The sequence below is a fragment of the Notothenia rossii genome (assembly GCF_949606895.1).
Source record: "Notothenia rossii genome assembly, chromosome: 5".
In the NCBI taxonomy this organism is placed as follows: Eukaryota; Metazoa; Chordata; class Actinopteri; order Perciformes; family Nototheniidae; genus Notothenia; species Notothenia rossii.
The window spans coordinates 16,949,760-16,976,607 of NC_136903.1; the positions used below are offsets into that span (position 1 = coordinate 16,949,760).

Here is a 26,848-nt window from a genome sequence, read left to right on the forward strand (position 1 = left end):
TTAGTTTTATATCATAAAGATAAAGCAACACTTTCTCAAAATAAAGCAAAACTATGAGTTCAAAAGAAGAAAAAAACTGAGTCAAGCAAAATAAAATAAATTTCAAAAATAAAACTATAAGTTGCAAACAAATCATTTGTGTAATCATGTAAACTATAAGTATTTTTTCTTTGTTTTAACATAGGTTTTTGTTTGCAGTTCTTGTTTCTTCTTTCTCAATGATCAGAAAACCAAGGTAATGCTATTTTCAAAAGCTAAAAAGAGCCTGTTTTAGATATTGTTACTATGCAAGGACAAGTACTTGAAGTGGTTACCTGTTACAAATACCTTGGTATCTGGCTTGATGATTGTCTTACTTTTAAACTTCATGTCAATAACCTGCTTAAAAAGCTGAGGGTTAGACTAGGTTTCTTTTTCAGAAACAATTCCTGTTTCTCGCTTGAGGCCAGGAAAAGGCTAGTCACTGTGACCTTTTTACCTGTGCTGGACTATGGTGATTTGTTGTATGGGAATGCACCTGCCTATTGCCTGAACAAGTTAGATGCCGCCTATCACAGCGCACTGAGATTTGACACAAATTGTAAAGCACTTACTCATCACTGTACCCTGTATGCCAAGGCAGGTTTGCCATCACTTACTGTAAAGAGGCTCAGTCATTGGTACACGTTTATTTATAAAGCTTTCTTGGGTAAACTCCTGTATTATATCTGCTCTCTGATAAAACAGAGAGTTGCAAGCAGCTATTGTCTGAGATCTCATGATGTAGTATTGTTAGATGTGCCAACAGCAAGGACTGTCTTAGGTAAGACAGCTTTTATGTGCGCAGCTCCACTTGCTTGGAACAATCTTCAGCAAGAATTGAAACTGAGCAGTCTCATTCCTCTGCATGTTTTTAAAGCTAGGCTAAATGATATGCTTGTTAATACTATGGGCACTTGTAAATGTCTAACTATGTAAATGTATCCTGTAAATATAATGTATGATGTCCTTTATTGTTTTATGTTTCATGTGGAACCTATATGCTGCAGGTCTCCCTTGAAAAAGAGATCTATGATCTCAATGGGACCAATCTCGTTAAATAAAGGTTTGAAATGAAATGAGATGATCTACAAAAACACTTGAGACAAAATGCCCCTGATATAAAATGGATTTATTAGCAAGAGGTAACTGGGAAACATATTTGTGTATATTTGTCGTTATTATCATAATCATAATGTATATTTTCTTGTTGTCTTTTCATTTTTTTTCATACAAAACTGAATATTTTTAAGGTGTGGAAACATGAGGGTTGAAAGATAATTTTCATACCACTGGGTATTGCTAACAGCAAAATGTTTATTTGTTTATATACCTTATAAGAGTATGTGCATGTATAAGTGTATACAGTATAAGTATATAGTATTATTCTGTCTGTGAAGGTGTTGCATGCCTGCCACATGAGCTTCAAAAGTGTACTGTACATACATAGTAAAAATACATACAAATATTCACAGAATAAGCACTACGTTACTATATTCCTGCTAACAGAAATGGTTATAGACAGGATTACAGTATCAATGCAAAACACTTTGAAGTTATCTCCTACCTCTAAGTCATGGTTTCAAAACCACACTGTTTTAGCGTATCATGTTTAAGCTTGAGATACAACTTTCTTTTTTTGAAAGGATTACACGGTTCCACATTGAGAAATATGCAGGGTTGCATGTACAAAATATACATCACATCTCAGTGAGGTGAACAACAAAGTACAAAATACTTTCCCATGTTCATATAAAGAGCAGGTAACTCTCTCTTATACTACTACAAAAATAGTGTTTGAATGCTGCAGGCAGAGGTCATTCACATACGTTTTTATCATAAGTTTTAAACAGCAATGCATATAACAGAGTGATATACAGTCACGTCCCACAATCACTGGAACAGCAAAAAGGACAGATTGTCTTTTAATTACAGAAGAGCAACAACCTTTACTCTACACAAGTATCGCCAAACCTGAAGGTACAACACTTTCCACCGCATGTGATCTTTTTTTATGAGTTAAACTAAATACCAAGAAACATGAAATTATTTGAGCATAGGTAGAACTCACTGTACTGTATACTTTATGTTTATTTTAAGTGTAAAGCTAAATTCTGATGATGAATGCTTAACCTTTAATCACAGCTATCAAAAGAAATGTAACTTTTCCTTATCACTGTGTGTTTTCACACAGATTATAAGTAAATTGAGGTGAGTTTGGGCATCTGTGACAAAAGGCTTCGATGGAGAGTGTGTCACTTTACAACAAATAAAAAAAACACTTTAAAACGTGTTAATTTTAGGTTAGTGAAGAAATGTATCTTAAAGCAGAGGTTCCCAATTCCTTCCCTGGGGAACAAATAAGCGTTCTGATGCTGCAAAAAACAATAAATGATCAGCATTTTTCTTACCCAACATGGACTCACCACCGTTGTATGGATTTTTAGACGTGCTAGTAGCATGGCTTTAGATATCTTTCAACTTCATTTTGATTGATATTTACTAACTATTGGCTCCTGTCTTTTGTGATCACTAGACTTTCTTTCTGGTGCCACCATAAAATGCACATATTTTTGTTTTCTAGTGAAAAGTCGGAATTACTGTTGGTTGGATTGCCAGGAAACATTGTATTTATGTACTACTTAGGATGAATTAAAAATAACTTTTGTAGTCCACTTACTTTTCATCTAGCGTTATCATCAAGTTAAACAATAAGTTGGTCAATTATGTTATGATGAAAAACAAAAAAACATCACTACCAGCCTCACTTTTATAAGTATCTAGGTTTAACCACTGGTCGAACGACACTGTCAGTATGAAAACAGTCCGCAGAGCCACAGATTGGTTGGGAACCTCTGACTCTAGAGTACTGAGCAGAAATGAAGAAAACAAATCCCTGTTATTTTGGTTTGGGAAGCACAGAGACATTAATGCTTCAGGTACCTTGCTGTCATCTACACTGATCATTGTGCCTTATCTTTAAATACAGTTGTATTCTCTGTGCTCTTTTACCTGATTTGATGCACTTACATTTTTACAATGCTACATTGGTTGCAGAGAAACTCAGTCATAGATAAAACTCAAGCAAAGAGAACAACAGCTGGCAGCAGGAGTGCTCCAGAAAGTGCAAAGTCAACACATTACGAGATGATGCAAAATAATGTCATTGGTCACTAGAAGACACAGTTGTGCACAACCAAAGGGACCTCTGTTATTATGCTTAAAATTCCCGAAAATAAAATGAAAAGCAGGTGGCAACTGTAACAAACAAAAAATATAGACTGAAAGGTTTTGTGTTGTCAAACAACCTTAAACATCTACTGTACAGAAGAGCAAATATCTTAAACATGTACAACTATACAAAAGGTAATGTGTATGTTTACTGATGTGTAATATTAACAGAGAAAATAATGTGGACGACCAACTTCCCCTTCAGTTCGGCACTTTGGGCTCAATTCTGAGTGAGGCTTCGTACATGCTCTCTTCATCCAGAACAAAACTATTATCCAGTAGATACTGGGCTACCTGCAACAGAAAAAAAAAGTGTTTAAGAAATATTCTTGTATTGAAATCTAGCTTTACAATTTTCAAACATCACAAAATAGATAAGGAAGCCAATATTGTTCGTTTTCAATCAGTCGGTTTTATTATTTTTGTTGGTTTGTGACCTCTTTAATAGAAAAAACATGACTACACATGACATATCATCACTAGTAGCACATGTCTAAAGGTAAAGACCAGGTTGACTAATAAGTCATTTTACCCCCCTTTTAAAATAATTGTTATAGTGTGGAAGAAAACTACCCAGCTTTTTAAAGAAAAGAAAAGAATGGTTCAGTAAGAACAAATGAATGTAATTTTGTGTGCTATAATATTTGTTCCTGATTTCATATTCTGTTCATTTGTTTGCCTTTTTATTGGTAATTATGGGATGAGTTATTCCTTCAGGCCTCTCAAAAGTATTTAAATAAAACAAACTAAGTACGATAAATCTCTTTTGAGTTGAACTGGCCACAATAGTCTTTACAAACTGTGTAGAAGGCTTGCATGTAAACAGGATTGACTTACCTTTGGTTGCAGGTCAATCTTGTATGCTGTTTGCTGAAACTGCCTGATTTCTCTGATGATGTGAGAAATCTGAAAAAACACAAGAATAAGGATGTGAAATTCTGACCGTAAAACACACCCTTGCGCCAAGTCTCAAATGTGATTAGACATCTCACCATTCTCATCTTTGAGAAGTTGACCAAGTTGTCTTCGGTGTAGTTCGGCGTTCCCTCCTCAATGAAAGCCAGGTCGGTGAGGTACATCCCCAGATATGGCACACAGGGAGGATCACAACTGGTGAGAAAAAAAACACTGTACACTTGTACTGCACGCTTGCTTTGTTGATCCAGAACAACACTGTGTCTCACTCACTTCTTTAAAGCCTCTCTCAGGTTTTTGAACCTCCCCTCTGATGAGACCAGCTTCTGCAGCTTGTCAATCAATGCTTTTGTCTGGAAGAAAAGGTTGTCAAGAACACAATTAATGATAACATTAGGCACATTATAAGGAAAAATCATAAGGCGCATTACATGGGAAGATACACACCTGCTTGGAAACCTTGAGCCAGGTCTTCTTGAGGCGGAAGACAGAGCTGCGGTTGAGGGACGAGGTGATCTCCAGCACGGCGTTGTAGTTGTGGAGGCAGCGACAGATGTCCGCCACAGCCACCCATTTCTCTAAGACCACCACCCGAGTGACCACGTCGTCACAGCGCAGGATCTCTGTTGCAATTATGTTGCTTATCTTGCAAGGCAAAGAGAGAAACAAATGGTTTACAATCACTAAACGTTACAGAGTAGGATTTGTATCAGGGGCTTGTTGATTGTAACATACATCATTGAAGTGCTTTGTTGTTCTCATGATGTACGGCGTCTTCTCATTTTTGTCATTCTTCATCCAGCCTTGTCCAAAGAACTCTCTGTTGACAGATGAACAAAAAGGAAAACACTGAATTGGTCCGTGTGTTTTTCTTGGCCACAAACACGTGCGACTGAGATGTGTTGACACTCACTCATATGGGATGACCTTAAACACCAGGTGGTCCAGCAGAGTGAGCTGTTCTGCGATCTCCAACGCAGAGTGACTCTCAATGGCCTCCACTTTCCCTTCTCCAATCTGGGAGGAAACGAAACAGCCCAAAAATAACTATAAATGTACTGAGCAATTTATCACAAGTGGCAGGCAAGTAAATCACAGACAATGCTCAAAAATGAATTTGATGTTGGTAAATAACATCAAAATGCACATGCGGGATGCTTTTTTCCTAAATGCACAACAAGAATAATGAGAAGCAAACGTATCTAATGGCCTGTATCTTAAATATTCTTTGTACTTTGCAACGGTTCACAAAAGTTGTATTTTTTACTTTTCATAGTACAGAATTAGACATAGAAAACCATAGAATTTTACTTTATTTGCACAATCCAACCTTTTATTTAATGTTGATGAGAGCTTAATCCAAGCAACAGAAAATTGTTGATGAATTAACTTTGCAAGAAAAAAATCCCTTAGATGTTCTGCTTCCTTATTCTCAACTGGGAATGTTTTCCCATGGGATTTTAAGATTTAACTTTTTATTGAGGAAATAATATCTGGTTAATCAATAACGAAAATAAGCAGCTCTAACATGAAAGTGCTCCACTCCATCACAACCTCACATTGTGCGACTACATATCTTGCCTCGTGCAGCTCAAAACGGCTCCACATTTATCAACAGCAGCTACTGACTTCACTCACCAGTTGTGTTACGTCTTTAAGGGTGATCTGATTGTCACCGTGGTCTTCCTGAGTTAGAGTCCTGTCAAACGATAAAAGTGAAGGTCAAACTCTGAAGTATGAACAGTACAATGAAGGGATTACATAATGAATTGTAGTCACAAAACAGTACCTGATGATGTTGGCCGCTGCTTTCCTCTCCTGGGTCAACAGCTCAGGGTCATGCATCACTTCCTCCAGGAACACAATAGCTTTAGTCTTCAGCTCATTGTTATTATCAAAATCCTGGAGGGCACAGACAGCACATTTGTAAACTTAAAAACGGTATATTTGTCATAAATCATCAAGTTGTGACATGTTTTGCTTATAAGAGGTTATTTAAAAATAATTCTACTCTTTAGTGAGACAATTATTATTTTTATTTTTCTCAGATCCTTTTTTCAGTTTTTCTAACTACTTCTTTACCCGATATTGACAACATAAGTACATTTCAGCATTCCTCAAAGAAGGAGCTCTGTTTGCAATATATATTATGTACTATTTGATCTAACTGGCAGTAATGCAATGTTGTATGCAATTCAAATTAGTTTTGAAAATCAAGTTACTAAAAATAAATTATGAGATTTATTTACAATTATGTAATACTTCACTATTAAGCAGCTGTTCATGTGATTGGGAGTTTTACCGGAGAGTGTTTGGACACCCAGTGCCTCAGGACATTCAGGACTCTGTTGGTCGCTGCTCGTCTGATCACAAACTCCTTGTCTCCATTTCTCTGGTCTGTTGGGAAACCTGCATACAACAAATACAGTGAGATTTTAAATGAAGCTCTCATCACTATGAAATATAATACATGCACATTTGGCAACAAAATATGGATCCGTTAATCTGATATGAGCCTGGTTATGTTAACCTGCAACTAAACTGGAGCTAAGACGCAATGGTAAAGTAAATAGTTGGGTTTACCAGTACTGGCGAGGGACATCCGTCGATATTTTTCCTTGGTAGGTGTGCCCTCATTGGCTCCAGCTGTAGCAATAGCGAAGGCGGAGGCGGCAGACAGGGCACTGCGGTTGTTATCCATCTCTCGACATGAGGACATCACCATGCCATTGTTGTAGGAAAACAGAGAGAACTCTACAGGGAAGAAAAGATGAAGGAGAAAAATAACCATGTGAAAACTTGCTAGATATAGATTTAGGTGATAAGCAAATTAAAATGGTGGTCAGTTTGGGGAGAGTTGTAAAAGATGATCATCTACTCAAATGAACAGAGAGCTGTTGTTGAACTATTATTTATGTCACTGACTATATAACTGACTGTTTACTGCAGTATGACCTGTTTCTTGTTTCAAATCTTCCACTAGGGGGCACTACAGGCCCACACACCAGTTCCCCTCCAGACTTTCCTTTACAAGAGGCTTTGATATTCAAGATGGTTGCAGCTAAATATAGCCACCAAATATCAGCATAACAGAGGAATCAACAGATTCTCTGCAGTCTGCTATGTTTAAATCCTGGGAACATAGACGGATCAGAAGCAGCTAAGAACCCTGCACCATGTGAGACATTCACTGCTTCACACTTTCAGATAATGCTTTAATTCACTCAATAGATTCATTTAAAACCTATTGTGTGATTTAGTCAGAAGGTTTAGAAGGTACAGATAATCTTGGCTCCAGTGAAACTGTCTCATTACTGGGGGGCGGCAGGAAAACTTGCTCCTGATGTAGTTGCTATGACACAAGTTTCCCTTACACCTAAGGAAGCCAAGCATTGGATTTCCTCACATGATCATTACCAATGATGACCAATTTATATCTGATATGAATAACGCTTTACACTCGAAGATATTTTTGCACCAGAAATTGTAAGAACTTTACCATAAAAAGAGATCTAAACCTTTGTATTCCAATATTCATCCTTTGTGGCCTTTTGACAAACCAAAGACTTCAGATACAAGCTTTGTTCATACAATGTAGCCTGTTGCTGTGGTCCAACAAAACAGTGAAGATGGCTCTAAGAAGAGTGCAATTGGCTGGTGGATTGGATTGGTTGTGTAAAGAGTGGAATATGACATTACCACACATGTTTAGGACACAATGTACCTGAGTTTTTGCCTTTGATGTTTTTCGGGGTGGTAGGTGACTTGGTGGGAGAGGCTTCTGCGTCCCCGTCATCACTCTGGTTCGGATCGTTGTCACCTTCTTCTCGAACAGAGAGATCTGTATCATGACACCATTTCACAGATCAATGAAAACATGATTCCCGCAAGTCAAAATTGGGATTATGTGCTGATGATTAGCTCCTCCTGACTTACCTTGTTTGCTCACTGTGGTGTCCTCCACCTTGTCCTTCTTGTCTTCCCCCTCATCAGGGATTTTGCTGGAGACAGGGCTGGACACGTACAGTTTGTTGATGTCTAAGGTGGTCTTGCTGAATGGTGACATGGTTGAGTACATGCTTGCATAGCCATTTGAGGAGCAGCTGAGGGCAGCCAGGTCAAGAGCTTTGCCCCCAGTAATGATGGGGATGTTGAGGGACAGCTTGCGCCGGCGATTTGGTGATGAATTCTTGGTCATAGCGAGAGGAGGAGGGGAGGAGAACTTCCTGCTTGCCCTGGGGGAGCTGGGAGGCTCTCCATACAGGACTTTACTGTTCTGACTGCTGGCAAAGAATAACTCCAGGGACCTGCATTAAGGGAGGATATATGCATTTGAATTTAGTAACACAGGAATATGTTTATTTGATAGTTGGTAACCATTCTCTGTTTTAAGAGCTTAGCTAAATACACAACACCTTTTTAATAATTTATGCCAACCAAGTCAGCACAGCAGCAAGAAGTCTCTTTGCAGCCGCGTCTCGTCGGTTTAGAGCAGAATACAAGCTGCAGTGTTGCAGAAAACCTCTCCCACTCCCTGCCACCCTCCTGGCGACCTCACGGGTTCCCATAAATAGCACAGCGAGTGATAGTGCGCATGGCCACTGCTGATAAAGGCAGCCAAGTGTAGGTGTCTCACAGTGACATGACAAGCGCCATGGAGAGCATGCTGCAGGGCGTGGGCATGGGGGGCTCCCCGTGATCTGAACCCCACAGTGGGGCCCTCGCTGTAGGCCTGCGGAGCGGTGAGATTGGCCCCATCGAACACTCTGTCAATATTTCACAATATGGATCTTTTGCAGACAAGGAGAGAGGGAGGGAGGGGAGGGTGGGGTCCTGCAGCACCGAGGTTGGTTGCCATAGATCGACAGAGCCCGGTTGAGACACTCCCAGACAGGCAGTAAAAGACTGGACCCAATTACTGCGTTCGACCACCGAGCACATAAATACACACACAAACACGCACACACCGTGATAGTGGAGCATCCTAAAGCTTGCCTTCCTCTACTACTCAATCTATGTGCTTCCATTTACCAACAAAACTCAACAGTTGAACAAAGCTTTGTAAAAATGTACCTTATATGTAAAACAGGAATACATGAATAAAGATATCAGCCTTATTGCTATAAATGGAGGAAACTAGTTCTGTAGCTGCAGTTAAACCTTCATGCTCCTTGGCTACTGCACTTCCTCTCATTGATGACATGACAATCTTATCTTAATGCAGAATTGTAAAGTGTAAAGCATGCCAAACATATCAAATAAGATGTTCTTTTTTCGTTAATGCAGTCAACAAGCTTGCAACATTCAAATCTGTCCACATGTCACATGACTCACCTCGCAGGGATGGCACTGATGGGCTTCTTGTAGATGGTGATAAGCTTGTCTAGCACCACATCAGCGGTGGTAAACACGCGATAAGAGTGCAGGAAGGTGTTGAGGAAGTCGATGGAGAGGAAACGGAGGTCAGTCAGTCTCTCCAGTAGGCGCTCGACGCTGGCGTAGCGGATCTGTAGCACCTTGCAGGAGTTCATCATCTTGCTGAAGCGAATGTCTACATCATCGCAGTACAGACTTGAATCTGACCTGTTCAGAAAAACAACAACATTAGAAGTGAATTCTGAGAAAAGTAGAAGCTGCAAAGAGTTGCATATACAAAATGTAGGGTTACTTGATCATCTGTGGCACCGTGACTTTGGAGTTGTCTTCGAAGGCGTTCATCATCAGCCCATTGCAGCGGATGTTGTCTATGCACTGTGGGACAGATGCAATAGAAGCAAACAGAGAGGACAGAGGAAATGTTAGTGAGTTCTGCAATGTGCAGCCTTTCTGCCAACATGCTCGGCCTCTCGTATGAATGCTAGATACTCTGATGCATGTTGACGTGCCTGGCTGATGTCACTGGTCCATGCAGACTTCTCCTGCCTGGAGGAGGCCACCAGGATGACTGTGAATGACTGGCTGTCCTTTGGCTCCACCACAATCTTGAAGTCCAGGTGCTCCATGTCCTGGCCGCTCTTGTCTGATTTGGCTTTAAACAAATACAAAGACATAACTAGAAGTCATTTCTCTATAAATACATTCTCATGAATTGTATAATAAGATTTTTTTTTTAAAGCATACAGTTTCAGTGTTTTTCAATTGTATCTACATAAACTAATACCTACAGTAAGTAATGGTCAATTTTACATTTTGTGCAGGAGCTTCTTTTTTAAATAGTTATTATGAAATATTAATACATATTAGTACACTAGTAATCATACATGATATACATTAGCACACATAGTACATATGATGCATATCTATGTAAACTGCTGTATGAATAAAACACTCACCCTCATCATCTGTCCCCTCAGGGTCTTCCAAAAGAGTGCAGTCTATAAGCGAGACTACTCCATTCTGGATACAACATACAAAATATACTTAGTTTCATGACTCCAACAACTGAACATGCTTTAACATTGAAGATACCAAACTTTTTACACTGCTTTTCTGTCAAAATTTGATTTATAAATCTAAGTCCTTCAAATTAAAAGTACAGATGTGATGGTGAAAACAGCATTTTACATTCAAAGTTAACCATGTTATACATATTTTCTTATAAGTATTTATTTGAAGTTAATTTGTTGATTTAGTTTACTCCTTTCAAAGTAACAAGCGTAAACGGCAAGGTGTCCTTAACTTAAACTCGAAAATTCTTAGCAAAACAATAATCAATTATGTAAATGTCTGTGTACAACTTGATTCCACTACCGCCAAGAGTCTATGAGAAATCAGACATTGCATTTCATTTCTAAAACATCTCAGAAGAAGAATGTTCTTGTTCTGACTTTAGGAGAGGTGTTTTTATTTGTTCTCATGTTGAACCCCAAACATAAATCGCCCTTTGTAATGTTGAGTAATGTGGAGTAATCATACGCCACCGCTCCATAACACACATCAAAGTGACATCAAGCAGCTGCTTTCATATGTGTACAATGTGTGTGTATGTGTGTGTGTGTGTGTGTGCGTGTGTGTGTGTGTGTGTGTGTGTGTGTGTGTGTGTGTGTGTGTGTGTGTGTGTGTGTGTGTGTGTGTGTGTGCTCATGAGTGCGTCAGCGGTCATCGCCATTGATAAAAGCCACGACATCACTAACCCTTGAGCTTTCATCTCCTGTCAGTTAATCCGTTCAATTTAGCTCAGAGATTCATTTTTTGCGGTGCCTTAAGGTTGTGATGTTTGAAATAAGGAGCAACTCCACTGCTAGCTCAGCAGCGCAGGCCCACCTTGGTGAGATGAAGCTTTCCCCCAGATCCCCTGGTGCAGATGATTACATGCTTGGAGAAGAGAAAGCACTGCCTCTCCCCCTCCTTCTTCAGAGACAGAGAACCCAGTCGCCCACGGGTGATTTTGACCTTCTCGCTCATCGGCACCTGGATGAGAGACCCTGTATGTGGGAAAAAAAAGAATGTGTGTAAATAGAAGGAGGCAGGAGGAAGAGAGAGGGAGAAAGACACATATGCTAGTGGAAAAGAGGCAATGACAAGAAATGGAAGAAAATGTTTTTAAAAAACTGGTTGTCTTGCTTCCCTTACATTTGAATACATGCAGAGTCACATGAGACACTAAGGATTAAATAATGTAATTTCTGTTTTCCCTCTGCTCACCCGTCGAGGCCTGTTGGGGACGTTTGACATTTACAGTCCCAGTTTCATCATCAGTTTGCCTCTGAACAGTCTAATTACACTTGGAAATTAAAGACTCATGAGGAGTACATTTTTCCCCAGAGAGAGAGGGATTGGCCTTTTTTTTCTAAGAATGAGAATTTCCCCCTCAATACAGGGCTGAGGTGTGAGATCAGGCTGTCAGACAGGTAAGGAGGGACAGGCAATCCTCTCTGCTGAGATCCTGCTTTTCCTCACTGGGATCTGAAGTACAGTACTTGAAGGCAGGAGTTACCTTGTCTTACAAACGTCTGGCTGGTGTCAAGAAGAATCTCACAGCCCTCTACGATCATGCGCTCTATTGCCAGGTTCTTCCTGATGTTCTCGGTCTCGCTCACTTCATCGTGCATGATTCTGGGGAAAAGAAACATTGAATCAATCTCATTAAATCTGTATTAAATCCAGAATAAAATGAGACAAACAAATGAGAATAACCACAGTAATTCTTGCTGTTAATCTTATGAATTTAGCATGATTTGCATTTACAGTATTTGCCAATATTTGAAAAAGATAAATGATATGTAAGAAAGTTAATAAAGTAATCCGAGTTGCCTTCAGTAATGCAAGTTGTATGTACTCAATTTGACGTTATACAGTTGATATTTATTTTGGTTATACTACCGTTTGTGTGACTATTTGCTAGATGTAAATGTATCTATCTACAAATGTGTGGCATAACATAAAATGCACTCTTATTGTTTAAAAGACCTGACATTTGACCGGTATGCTGTGAAAAGAGGTGTCGCTCAGTTGAAGTCTTGATTTAAATGTCTTTATACAAAAGTACCTGGAAAGCTCCTCCAGCTTGGATTTGGCGTAGTCCAGACTGGTTCTTTCTACATGTTCATGGGGTGTGTGGGCCAGGAGTTCGTGGAGTGTAAGAATGTAGCGAGGAATCTAGAGAGACAGATAACATTGGAGTCACACTCAAAAATAAGAGCTCACTTTCATACATAGATGTAAGAACAACACAAAGATACCCACACAGGAATAAACACGGGCCAATGTGCACGTACACTAATGAGAAGTAGATCAGTGGAGAGCACAATCTACACTCATCAGCTAAATGTATTATCAACACAGCACAGCCTGCAGTAGGCCCCAGCTGAGTGGACTGTCGGGAAACTGCGTGCCTTGCCAGAAAGGAGCCATTATTAAAGCCTGAGCTCCAAAAAAACAACCGCTTTTTATAGACATGAAAAACATTACAGGGATATTCGGAGCTAAAGCAGACAAATGCCTGCTGTCTCTCTTCTTGATCAGTGATGCTACAACATGGGACATCGCTCAAGGAGCCAATGAGGGCTCAACAAGGAGGCGGGTCTTTGAAGCCAAGTGCCGACTGTGCCATAGTTGCCGAACAAAAGCCGGCACACATGACGGAAAATATTCCTTTGTTTGAAGTGGAAACTAGTCAAATTGATTACAATTATTATTTAATCCTATGTGTAGTACAAAACAACACGCTACCATTCATCAACCACATTGCAGAGGACATCTACTGTGGGACTACAGATGTATCTTTGGGTCTTTTTTCTTGAGCCTTAGAAAATAAACTGGCTTTAACTGTGCTTTTTACAGTTGGGCAACTCAATGTAATTGGAATTAGGTAAATAACTTAATGATATGCTTTTAAGGCAATACATAACACCTGAAAATGAATGATGATTTCTTTTTTTTCTTTTTTTAAAAAAACGCATTTCAGATATGCAACACTAAGCTATCTGTGGCTCTTTCCTGCTGCAACGCTGCAAATTTCCCGTCTGTGGGACTAATAAAGGTATTCTGATTCTGATTCTGATGATAAGGTACATTAAACTCGATGTAATAGATGTCTAGAAGCGGGCAATTCAATGTCTGAATTTAGGATAATCAGCAGGTCATCCGTGAATATACAATATATCATGAAGGCGTTGAATGAGAATGAGAAGTGGGTTTATAAACGAAAATAAATTAAGAGTCAAAGATACTTCAGAAGAGAGCAGGATAAATTGGCTATATACATTGAAACTTGTAGACGAGAACACCTGTGCTATTTTGGGAGTCATCGCAGAATCAAGTTATACGTTTTGTATGTTGGGCGAGGGCTTCCCTTTCATTTACATTTGGATCACAGACAGGGTCTTAAAGATACATCTATAGAATAGGCCAAAAACAAAGTGGCCAACTGCTTTACCGACAGCTACAACTGGGTTTCATTGGCATAGCTATATCAAACTAGTACTAAGTTGGTGATTTATACGGCCCATGGGTAACATTATGGGGGTAACACTATATGGAGGGAAGAACTTGGCCCAGAATGGCTGCGAGAGCTTAGTATTAATGACATAACCTGGCTCCAGGCTGCAGCTCTGCAGCAAACAAATGGGTCTGCCTTTATTGCTTGTGTATATCAGTGAGACAAATTAGCTCACCTGGAACATGGGGTAGGTGAGGAAGGTCTCCAGAGTCCTCTCCTCACAGTCGGGTTTGGCCTCGTACTGCTTCAGCAGCTTGTCAAAGTCTCTGTTCTGCTTGCAGTGAGCAAGGATCTGCAGGCTGTACTGGTGGTTCCTCACAAACTCCTGGTAGATGTTCAGCATGGGCAGCAGGATGTCAAACAGGTCGGCTATAGAGAGATTAATAACCACAAACTGTTACAACTTCGAACAGTGGTCACATTATAGAAAAAGTAATTAAAACTTTTGAAACTTTTCTTACCCAGCACTAATGTTGGCCAACTCGCTATTCTGGCTTTTAGCCCCTGGTAGAATATCTGATGTAGGAACATGATAGTTTCACTGAAAAAAGAAAAAACAGATATTAATTTTTTCTCAAACAAATGCAGAGTGTTTGTTCATAGTTCTGCCATCTTCCAGTGATAAAGAAAAATCCTGACACCAGGCAGTGTGTAGGTTTTGGGAATTAGCATGCCTGGGTGAGTGTATTTGTGGATTTTGAAAAGGCCAATGAGGGTGGGAGCCGATTACTGTCTTTATTATATTATCTGTGTTCCTGGAAAGATTTATCAGAATGGACACAAAACTCAATCTGGAGCCATGAACACACATCTTGTAATTTCAGTTTACATGGTGAGAAATGAAATGTCTTTATAGTAATATACCTGTAGATATTCTGTTTATACTGAGGTTGAAATAAAGTCAGCATAATTTAGTCTTAATGTCACCTTTAAATATTACTATACTCATTGATAAAGTAGACTTTAGAAACTTAGACTTGAAATCATTATGTATTGAATGTGTTTCCTTCTTTATAAAACATTTGAAGGATTTATATTAAAATCTTTACATTTTCCATATCAATCAGTCCATTTAGCCAGCTAGCAGTCTACTATTCATGCTGTTTCTTGGTACAGTCTAATGTTACGTTTCTTGGAGTTTTTTTAATTACTGCCACCAATTGGCAATAAGTAGAATAGCAGATGTGCACAAGAAATAAACAAAGCAAGCATCAACCTGTAATACCTCCAAAAACCTCACAGGATACCTGTAACATGATTTTGTGTGTAAGGCAGAAGTGCTCTATAGGAAAAAAAAACAGACCTGTTTAGGAAAATGCTGCTGACATCATCATGGGTGATGGGCGGTTTCTTGGAGCTGGCGGCCATGCGGAGCGGCCTCAGGAAGTTGTTCACCAGGATGTGAAGCTGTTGGACGTACTCGGCCTCTGAGTCCAACATGCTGAACACCACCTGGTTCCTCTTCCTCATGCTCTCTGCGTGTGGTGAGCGGATGTAATCTTGGATGATTGTCTTCCACTTCCTCCTGCAGATCCAGCCTCGCAGGAAGCTCTGGACCTGACATTTTAAAGGCAGTGGTTAATTCCCCCAAAATCTTAGGATGCTCTTAAAATAAAGGGACGGGTTTGAATCATGTGATGTACCTTTTTGATTTTCTTGATTTCTGAGTCGTCATCGGTGGGGGTTGTTGCAGGGCTGGTGTTGATCTTCTCGTTGTCCTTGAGATGTCCAGAGATCTGGTAACCAACAGAAAGACTAATCATTCCCACTCACGCTCTTCTTCTCCTTACTTACTCTAGTGGCATGTAAACAAAGTGACGAGTCAACAGGACAGGACCTGTGAGCACTGTCAACACTGAGGCATTAGCCTGACTAAACTAGCTGTGTTCACTTGGCTGCTACCTCAGCATCAATATTTAATTACATTGGTAATTTAAATTCAATATGTACCAAACTGTCCTGCATGTTTACAAGAGGTAAGCAGGCAGCTGGCAATAAAAATAGACAGACTACAGCCACCTTGAACTGTTTGAAGCTAAGTGTCTCCATTTAATTTGCAGAACGTGAGAGTTAATTGTCATTGCATTTCATAGAAGAGATGCAATATAAAGCCGTGTTCATGCATATTCAGCACATCATTTAATTTCAAGCATCACATTTGCACATTAAAGTAAAATGACTATTTGATCTGAAGAATACAGCACTATTGGAGGTATTGTTTCTGAGAGGAGATGCAAAGTGGAGTGTGGTTGGCCTGAACACGTTTCTCTCTGCTTCCATTTCTGTCCTCTCACACTACTTTATACACATACGAGAGAAACGTAACAATAATCAGCATAATCCATCATTTCCCCACTGGTTCAGCTGTTATTTGTTGAGGATGAGAAGTGAGAACGGGACACAGATACATTTCAGAGTGTGCGTTGCGGGAAGAAGTGGTAATTTAGTGTTATTGTGTCAGTTCAGGAAGTCTATTTACAGCAGGTCTGACTGATATCGTGAGAGGCTGCCGCACATTTGTCTATGGAACAACAATCTTGCTATTCTTGATTATTATGGTTTGGTCAAAGAGGACAAAATCTTGGATATTTCAATAGTAAAATATCCACCATCTGAAGGCTAAAATAAATGCAGAGCTACCTGTGTCGGTTTAGCTATCATTACATGTTACTTGTTAGACGCTTTTATTCAAAGCGACTTACATACTCAATACTGTGGGCAATCCCCAAAGGAGCAATTTGGGGTGAAGTGTCTTGCCCACGGACACAACGACATGCTGACTGCAGTGGGGTTCAAACTTGTGACCCCCTGATCCCAACACCAAGGCTCTATCCACTGCGCAACACACCTCTATCAAATATAGTTTATTTTTCATCTATACCCCAGTGTTAAACTAGTTCCAACTACTATTTACTTCTCATACGTATACATTGAAATATACAAAATAACATATTATTTTACCCATTGAATAATAAAATAGCTGGCTTTTGGAAATGCCACTGAAGGTTTAACAAAGGGAAAATACATGTTGATGGGCTAAATGATTTCTTATCATTATCAAGATAATAAAAGTGATACAAAATTAGAAAGCTACTGACAAAAATCTAAAAGGCTTTCCAGGCCTATTAGCATGGACTTTTGAGACGATACCTCACTTCAATTTAGGCTTCAATATGAAATCATGGGTAACATTTAAACCTGTAAAGAAACAGTCAAGCTTCCTCCTGAACTGCACAATAAATATGGTGAGGAATGGAGAAAAGTCATCTACATCAGGAAAACCATGCTGGTTTGTCGACTAGCAACTCCTTTTCATACTAGACAGACATCAATCACCTAGATAATGAAGAAAGATGTAAGATAATTAGCCAAGGTCTAAAATTATTACCAGCTTCTTTTTTCTTTGATTTCTAAACAGATATATGGACATCGGGGTGGACAGCAGGCATCTTATCACTGTTAAGGATGAATTAAGCTGATAGTATCAAGACTTTTTTATTTATTTAACCAAGGCAAAACTCTGAGAAGAAGAGCCATTATGTTTTGGCAAAAAATAATGTTGGTTGGCGAGGGACAGGGGATTGAATACCACTTCAAAATGTGTAAGCTGTGTCTGCTCAAACCGACTAATGAATTAGTATTTGTTTACATCCCTATTCCTCCGCGTAAAGGCATCACAGTGAGTATTACCTCTGACTTAAGCCTTTCAATCTCTATTTCCCCATCTTCTATCTGTTGTCGAAGTTGCTTAGCAACTGTTTTCTCCGTCTCCACAATCTGAAGCAGATGAAGATACTTCTGCATGAGGGTCTCATGCTCGTTGGCCAAGTTTCTGTAACTGTAACACATGAACACACACACACAGTTTTGTATTGTAACGAGTGATACATTTCACATCAGTGTACGTAGTTTCATCTTACATCAGAGCAATCAGGTTTTTCTTGTGAACAAAGCATTTTTCTGTCATTACTCATATTTTAACCCCACTTATGAAACCATAGCAACATCCCCTACAGACGAAGCAGTCCAGGATTACTTACAGTACTTGCTACTGACTAATTAAACTTCTACATGCCATGTCTGCACATTTCTCTGTTGAGAGCCTTTACCTGGCGTGTGATATCGCAGCCACCCATTCATCGCAGTCCTTTACGTCTTCTGTGCGTAACTCGAGCGCCTTTTGGTTTTCATGGGTGAAGCTGACAGTGAAATAGTACTGAAACAAACAAGGGGGGAGGGGAATACGTGTTATAAGGCTATCCTTAACCTGACATGTTATATGTCCTGCGCAGAAATGGGCATGCATTATTGCATAGCTCCTAGATAAATCTATTATATACATGTAGTGGCTTAACTGAAGCTTCTCCACCGCTTTTGTCTGTGTTCCACTGCCTCGCAGCTGCTGACATCAAGCGAGTGATTTAAAACCACACAGGGCCTGGGGAAGCCACATCTTCCTCGCCCACCAGTGCAATTGATGGCTCTCGCTGAGGGAAGCCTCCCCCAGCTCAGTTCCTGGGATGTCTCTGGTTCCCAGGAGGAAATGCCATAAGACGTGGAGGATCGAGCCATGGCCAATTACATAACTGTGCAATACCTGTTTCCTAGCAACTGAAGCTCAACTGAAAATAATGTATTATTATTGTTTTTATTATTAGCATTTTAAATGGTTCTATTAGTTAGGACATTTACTTAAGTTTCAGAAATTAAGCATGGGTCATTGATAGGGTAATACTTTCAGTTTTCGAATTGTATAATTTTGGAATTTCCTCTTATGTAAGGAGCTTACTAAATACTGAATACTTTTGATACTAAAAAGCACTTTTAGGGTTAATAGCCTACTTGATTATTTTTGTAATCACTGTTGATTTTGAAGAATATTGCTCTTTTTTTCTAAGATTCAACACTTGAGCTATCACTGCAAAATGACGCAATGGAGTTATTATTTGAAAAAGAAACAAACATTGCCTTTAAATCTAAAGTGATGTTATTTTTTCTTTTTGCAAAGGGGGCAAGTATAGGTTTAACCCGTTTAACCCAACAATAAGTGTCTAAACTGCTACTAAAACTATCTTAAAAATAGGGAAAGTTATTCTTTGATAGTAAGGAGAGATTGATGCATCAATTGCATAAAAGCAATTTACCTTGAATTTCAAATATAACATTTCTAGGTTTTATATGATAAAAAAAAGGCATTTTGCATTAGATCTATAGGCTACATAAAGCATACTGTATATTTTATTTTCAAACGCAACCAAGAACTCAGAAAGTGAGCCTTGATAAAACGATAGCACAACTCCCAGAAGTGAAATGTCATCTTTCTGTGGACTCTTTGTGCCGTGCTGACGGAGAACAGACTCTAATCTTTGGCCTGCAGATGTTCAACAGGCGCCTATCAACCTGCAACTGATCCTTATTCATGGATGGCTGCTCCTCCATCTTCACATTCATTAGGTATTCACCCTACCGTCAAAGAAAATCTATTGTTGGAATGGTTGTAGTTTTCCCTCATGATCTCTCTAAGAGCGCGCTGAGTGTCTGGTGTGAGGCGATGTTAAGCTCTCTGTCTGCTTCATGTTTATGGCTGAGTCATGCACCTTTAAAATAATTTCTGATCTTAACAGGAGATATATGAGATTGATAAATCATTGACAAAATCATATGGATCCATGAGTGTCCTTTGCCCCTAAATCTATTTTCTCTTGTTATGCAACACCCACTTGTCAGTCTGGCTTTGCAGTGAACGTGAGAGAGAGGCTAATAATTCATTAAACATAAGAAGTACGATTCTAACATCTTGTTTAATTGTAAATACTAACTGATAAACAGTTCAGTTTTATTGCAGCAGTAATGTAAAAGGACTGTTGAATCATAAAATATCATCTATGCAATATATTCCCTACAGAACTAAGTGTTTGCATTACTCTTGCATCTACTTAAACTTTTATGAGAAGTTTGAGCTTGAACATTAACCTTTCCATATCAACACCACCAGGACATCAGCCATTAATGGTACATCTTTGTCAGATCTTTAGATTTAGTCTACAATTTGTACCAAATCAACCATCTATTGCTCCTGGAGCTTCCGATGTTATTGGTCAAAGAGCTGCTGTTTCCCGGAGAGAGCGAGCTGTGTTTTTCTATAAATGGACACTGACCCCTCCAAGGTACTGCAAGGAACACATTTAGCCCAGATAGCGCTCGCATTAATAGGAGAGATGCGACACACTACTTCTCTCCTCTCCGTTACCCCGCCTTTCTCAACTGTATCATTCTTTAGGATGCAAATAAGAGTTGCCATAGAAACCTTGGGCTCATAGGCATTATCATTTTCACAGTAACTGCATTTGAGGATAAATATAATGTAGGGATTATGGTGGATTGCTAGAACGTTTGCACAGAATCATAAATCCAGGTGGGGATACGAGATAGAGGGGACGTTTCTTACTCTTATTCGTCCTTGTTAAGGATGTTGGTTTGTTTACAATGAGAGGTAACTCTTCAGCAGCCCGTCATATCAGTCGCATTAGGCATTCATTATTCGTGTACCTCCCAGGGCTTTCGCTCTATGCTAACAGGGTTCTCAGAACAAAGTGCATCAAGCATTTTCCCTCAAGTTGGTCATGAATTCAGTCCATCAGGCTTTCACATTTAATACAGCACAATGCGGAGGAAACAACACTGCTGACAAAAAATAAATAGAAAGAATCAAAATGATTTCGGGGAGATTTTTTTTAAGAGCCTTTAAAGCAACTGTGAGAGCAGAACATTAGCCAGTGTGTTGCATTCTGCTTCGTCAGCACAAAGGCAGCTGTTCACAGGAAGAGCCTGGACTCACTTTGGACTGCAGCCCTGCCGACAGAGTCAGGCATAGAGCCTGGAGAGAGGATAGGAGCGCCAGTGGCAGTGAAGCAGTATGTTCCTCGACTGTTAAATTCACAATAACAATGTCAACAGACATGGCAACCTTCCTGTTCCCCACTTTAATTTTTAGCTGAGTTGAGAATCATTCTAAGGACATATTTTAAGTTCAAGTGGATACTTCATTTGCAGATATAATTTAAGTGTATCCTGCAACATGTACCTGGCTACGCTACCGGCCTCTTAAAGAAGGCCCGGCCCCCCCGCTGACACTTTACTTCTGCCACATCATAGACTATATGCATTACATTAATGCACACAAGGTTCATACTCCTAGATGCACATATTCTTATTTCAAATGTCATAGTTTATATTCTAAAATTCATTCATAGCTTTCTATTTCCATGTAAATTACTGCTTTATTTAATTTGTATTGCTATTTAACTGTATTTTTATTTTATTACGGTGTAAAAGATGTTGTGTTTTATATTAGATTTCTTGTTTTTTATATTTTATGTATGCACCATGACATCAAGTCAAATTCCTAGTACGTGTGAACCTACCTGGCAATAAACCTGTTTCTGATTCTGATGTATCTGCAAAACACCAACTATGTGTGATTGAGTCTTAATTAAGTATACCACCTATAAGAAGGGGTAACACAATTACCATGTATACGCAAATGCAAATTCCAGAATAAGACAGATTCATTTTTTCAGGTCATCTAGATCAGAGCTGACTTATCACTGGCACCCTGCTGTTTCTTCTGCTTCAGCTGTAATTTCATCACTTGGCCACAAGATGGAAACCCTGAGGCAACAACTTTTCTTTATTTATTTTGTTGCATGTTTTATTGGAAGGAGCATTAGATATATCACACTCCACCCGTCCAAAAAAATGATGACTTAAAGTCAAAAGCAACAGATGTGACCGACCAGGATGCAAATGAATGGCCCTGGTAAAAGAAGAAATCCCTTTACATTCCCTGCACCACTGAAAACTATGCCACTAATAATAACAGAAGGAAAGAAATATAAAAAGCGATCAGGCTCGGGTTTGGTGCAACCTAGAGCAAACCACTGCAGAGCCCAGTGCCAGGGCTGCTGGGATATAATTAGGTGTTAATATTGTTACCTCATCATTAATGCCATGCATGGATTACATAACGTGCAATACAGCAATCTGGAACCTCGTGCAATTCTGCTGCGCTGGATTTGAGGTCATGATGCGATTGGATAGAAGAAGAAAATACGCATAAGAAAAGAAAACTGCTTTGTTCGCGACTAAAATAGTTCAAAGGCGTGTGCGGCGCAGGAGCAAATTGTACACTCAGTGTTGCACCTCGTCAATATTTTAACATGAAGCCTGAAAAACAATAAACCAGTGCGAGAAAGAGAGACAGGGAGAGAGAGCGTCTGTGTATGCGTGCATGTTTGTGTGTGTGTGTGCGCACGCTCTCCATACCTGCTTTTCCAAACTCTCCTTAGCTGACTGTGAAGGTTTCGGTGAAGGCGCCCTGTCGCATATGCATCCCTCCAACAGGTATAATCCCGAGGGTCTCGAGCTGGACTCGTTCTCAAAATAAAAGAGCATATTCTGTAACAAAGCAAACCACTTCGCGTGCCATTTCGTGTTGTCTGAGCTCTTTTTGCTCAAGCACCCTCGTCTTGTACCATCCTTTTTCGCCAAAAGCCCCAGGTAGGTGACATGACCATCATTAAGTCGTATTCCCTTCTGCATTTTGACGAGGAGACTTCAGCTGCGCAAGGTGGATCGCTCGTTACATCCTTCTGAAGTCGCTGCAGGAGGAAAATAATATCAAGAAAGACAAGATGTTGACTTTCTGAATGCGGACCAGTAGCAGGCTTGTCCACTCTGTCCGACGCATTCACCGTGTTGGCATTTGAGTAAAAAGAGAGGAACGAAACGAGCAGCACAAGTCCAGCATCCTAAAATCTTTTGTCATACTCCGAGGGCTTTGAAGGTCCACATTATCCGATAGAAAAAGACGAAAAGGAGGGGGGCGAAAAAAACAGTCTAAACAACGCAAGATGAGAGGGAAAGGGGTTCGGGGTTCGTCCTTTTCTCACATGAAATCTCCAGAAAGCAGCAGGCTTGGTGCTGAGCTAGGCAGTGCTCGGTGAAGTCACATGACGCATGCTTGGGAAAGCAGATTTTAGGACCTTGGACAGGGACGTTGCAATAAGATGCCGCGGAAGTTCAGTTTCTCTCAAGCTTACAGACTTAGGAGGACACAAGAGAAAAACTGAACAATGAAAAATATTCAAGAGATACATTTATATTTTTATTCAAATCAGCCATTTAACAGGATTTACCAATTTTTCTTTAACCATTTAGCACATTATTCTCGACAAAACTAAGCAATCAATGAAGATATGAGTTTTTGAGATGGTTACATAAAACACAACATTTCATAAATCTCAGGAGACATCTTGTTTTGGTGCAGTTCAGCACCAGATAACAATATTGTTAGTCCACAACTTAAACAATAACTTAAATCAACCTCACATTAAATTCGACAATCACTTTCTGACAAATTCAGAGCTTTGAGCAGCATTTGACAGACCTTTTTAACCTCGGATCCGGTCATAAACCTTGCATTTTTTCTTTTTGAGTCACATTTCAAGGTCAAGAATGAACTTCCATGATGAAAACAAGTAAAGATAAGAACACAATTGTTATCCACTCAACATTAAGGATCATGCACTTACACAACCAACTAAAGATTATAACTACTTCACATTACTGCCAACTATTTATACAATGATGAGGTTCTAAGGTTGAATTCAGTTATACATTATGTAATAAATCATAAGAATTATACTGCATAATTAATCAACAACTCGGATGAAATTAGAAAGTGTTCACTGAAATTAAATAACAATAACATTAAGTCTTCATTTTAAAATGAATTCTGCGGTCACATGAATGATCACAGGTGTTACTAATATGAATAATGTATCTCTTTTGCTGAGCCAGAATGATTTTAAAAAACACCCCATTTCTAGAATTGAATCCTCCTTTTTATTCTTTTATCAATTTATTTTACGACACACATGGCTCTGTCATTAAACATACCTTACTTAAAAATGTCTGTCTTATAGGGCAATTACTTAGGACCTATACGGTTAGGGTTAGTTTATAGTGTTCCATTTACATTTCAAAGTAGCATTAAAAAAAACATATATAGTTATATAATAATATTAAAAAACATTTAGCAGTTGAAATCAATTCCTTGATAAGAAACTAATTTGGGTTTGGTTTCATGTAACTACACCGTTAACCTTGGCTCTGAACTCTCAGCTTCTGTAGTACAGTTGAGGGTCAATTAGTAAAAAAGGGTAATTGCAATGAAATAATTAGCAGCACGAGCATGTTTGAACCGCACCATGTTGACATGTTTGAACTGTGTGTCTCAGTGTCACAGAGCTGTACAATAAAACATGCTCGAGCACACAGCTAATATGCCTCTTTGAGCACCCAATTTGTTTAAAAAGGCACAGACTCTAATCTGCTGCTGTCAGTCCTTCGGCTACTTCTCAGGGAGGAGATTTATTTATTACTCTATCTCTGATGTTATCTGTGCTCTTTCTGATCTATTCTTACATAAACCCCTGTAGAATCTGCAGCAGTTTCCTTGAATTAGTTACTTTCTAGTTAGATAACCAAATAATAATAATTATACTACAGGTGTTCAGTGAAACCGAGGCTGGCACATTATTTGTTTTGTTATAAACTGATGCAATGTAAGCTACATGTGCTGTGACTAGGCAAATAAGGCTGCCGTGTTTTGAATACATTTGCATAGACACACATGTGAGAGGCTGATAACACTGTGGGTATTTTTGGTCTGCACGGTGTGAGCCAAGGTGCAACACAACAGGGTGCTGTGCTTCATTTGGGGATTTTCAGTCCATCCTGCTCTGTGGATCACTGAATCTAAAGAGGGCAGCAGACTGAATAAACAAGTCTGAAATTGATCTAAATCACAATGATAAAACATTTAGTTAGGAGGGAGGCTGTGTGTTTTTGGTCCATAATGATTTATAAGGTTGTATTTCATTTCAAATGAGAAGAGCTGACACCCGTGTTGTTCACTTGTCCTGAAGATCAAGTTTCTTTTATTTTTAAGAACTGTGGCAATGAAGACAGTGTTTTCAATTCAGATTAAAGAAATGTGTTCTAATAAAATGCTAAAGTTAAACAAGAGGAGCACATTTAATAAGCAGAGTCAGTAAATTAGTTGCCATATGTTGCTATGAAGATTGTGTAAGTTATTAATGGACTAACCCTGTCAGCACTAAATAAAACCTTTAAAAAACGCACTTGGGGAAACTGACTTTTAGAAAAAACAAACCTTTTGGACACTTGTTGGGATGTATTCATTAAAATGGGAAATGGTTTTACTGTCTAGGTTATTTGTGAATATTGATTGTATTTTGCCATTATTTAACCTATTTAAATGTGTTCTCTTTCGTAATAGAGTGGTGCAGGGATGCAGGGATGACGTATTTACCCGGAAGTAAGCTGCGCATGGGTTCCCTCGACAAAAAAGCAATGGGATTTCTCCATAGGATTTTGGAAAATAGCTCGAAAAAAGGTCTGTGGATAACGAACCCATTTGATAAATCCACATTTTGTTCAGCTGAATAATCTCCACATGTCTACCCTACTTTTAGAATTTTCAAATCATAAATCTAATCGCCAGAAGCAAAATGCTAACGTTATGCTATAAACGAACTACAGTACAGCTAAGTACAGCAGGGTCGCATGACTTCAACGTTACGCCAATTTAAGATCCATATTCAAAAATATAGATTCAAAATTGTACAAGTTGAAGCGTTTGTTTTAACAGTTAGAGTTTGCAAGAGCGCAGGTGCTTGCTTTCAAGCAGAACAGGTCAAACAAACTTAGCGGGAGTGTTTACGAGTTCAGCGTAATGACGTACAGCGTCCTCGACAACAGCCACTTGTTAACAACCATCGTTTTTCTGCTGATGCATTTAATGTCGTAGAACAAAACGTGATCTGTCTCTTAACCCTTAGATGCATAAGTGGGTCTTTTTTGACCCGGTGAGGTGGTTTTCTTGAAGTATCTTTGAATTATATTTTTTTGTCATCATATAAAATATTCCCCCTATTCCTCAAAAAACATGTTTTGGATATCATGCCATTCAAATTTTAAATTTAAATTTTAAGAAATTGTAGTTTTTGTATTAATACCCCAAGCTTTCATAAGTGGGTCAAAAATGACCCGCATGCATTTTCTATGGAATCCTATGGGAAAAAGTTTTTTTTCAATGTAAAGAAAATGTCTAAAATTATAAATAGTGAAAAATTTAATATAAAATATTTCTAGTGTGAACTAATACTAAATATTATATATAAGGGATTTTTCTTAACCAATATGACAAAAATGGCATAAAAAGTTTAAAAACACATTATTTTAATACGGTTCCTTATTGACCCACTTATGGAAGAGTGTAGGGTCCAGTCACTCATGCATCCGAGGGTTAAATGTGTGTCAACCACAGACCTTATTTCGAGCTATTTTCCAAAATCCTATGGAGAAATCCCATTGACTCTGAGACGAGGGAACCGGTAGTGGTAAAATGCTAACTCACTTCCGGGTTTTTGGACTCGTCACTGCACCGCTCTATTGAAAAAGAAAAACGCAGAAAAGGTCAAACCCCAAAATAGCAATAGAAATTTTATTTTCACAAGTTATATAATATTACATAATATGTAAAATCCGATATGTAAAATCTAAATATTTCCTAAAAGCTCAAGCCTGTTATGTTTCTTCATTATGTATACACATGTTTTTCACTGACAATCAACACATCTAGTCAGATATGTGAAC

The 26,848-nt window shown here is 39.0% G+C and overlaps 1 protein-coding gene across 1 annotated transcript; it reads right to left on the bottom strand.

Annotated features, from left to right (window-relative positions):
* Positions 1 to 1,129: 1,129 nt before the first annotated feature.
* rasgrf1 (Ras protein specific guanine nucleotide releasing factor 1) lies at positions 1,130 to 23,116 on the bottom strand. The gene is made up of 27 exons (XM_079683235.1): positions 22,430 to 23,116; positions 18,214 to 18,320; positions 17,795 to 17,942; positions 15,748 to 15,840; positions 15,408 to 15,661; positions 14,566 to 14,645; positions 14,280 to 14,473; positions 12,653 to 12,762; positions 12,101 to 12,219; positions 11,428 to 11,588; positions 10,497 to 10,560; positions 10,050 to 10,192; positions 9,833 to 9,915; positions 9,499 to 9,747; positions 8,101 to 8,471; positions 7,889 to 8,005; positions 6,748 to 6,918; positions 6,467 to 6,573; positions 5,954 to 6,066; positions 5,803 to 5,863; positions 5,078 to 5,181; positions 4,900 to 4,984; positions 4,612 to 4,809; positions 4,438 to 4,517; positions 4,242 to 4,359; positions 4,087 to 4,155; positions 1,130 to 3,543 (listed from the first exon to the last, which is right to left on the bottom strand). The coding sequence occupies exons 1-27, from the start codon at positions 22,703 to 22,705 to the stop codon at positions 3,451 to 3,453; spliced, it is 3,768 nt and encodes a 1,255-aa protein (XP_079539361.1). The 5' UTR covers positions 22,706 to 23,116; the 3' UTR covers positions 1,130 to 3,450.
* Between the last annotated feature and the right edge of the window lie 3,732 nt (positions 23,117 to 26,848).

Excerpts from the sequence above, each read along its gene's own strand:
- rasgrf1 (XM_079683235.1), bottom strand. The coding sequence starts at position 22,705 with ATGCAGAAGGGAATACGACTTAATGATGGTCATGTCACCTACCTGGGG. Across the intron at positions 8,006-8,100 it reads CACCACAGTGAGCAAACAAG|ATCTCTCTGTTCGAGAAGAA; the intron begins GTAAGTCAGGAG and ends GTCATGATACAG. Across the intron at positions 6,067-6,466 it reads GGGTGTCCAAACACTCTCCG|GATTTTGATAATAACAATGA; the intron begins GTAAAACTCCCA and ends TGTGCCCTCCAG.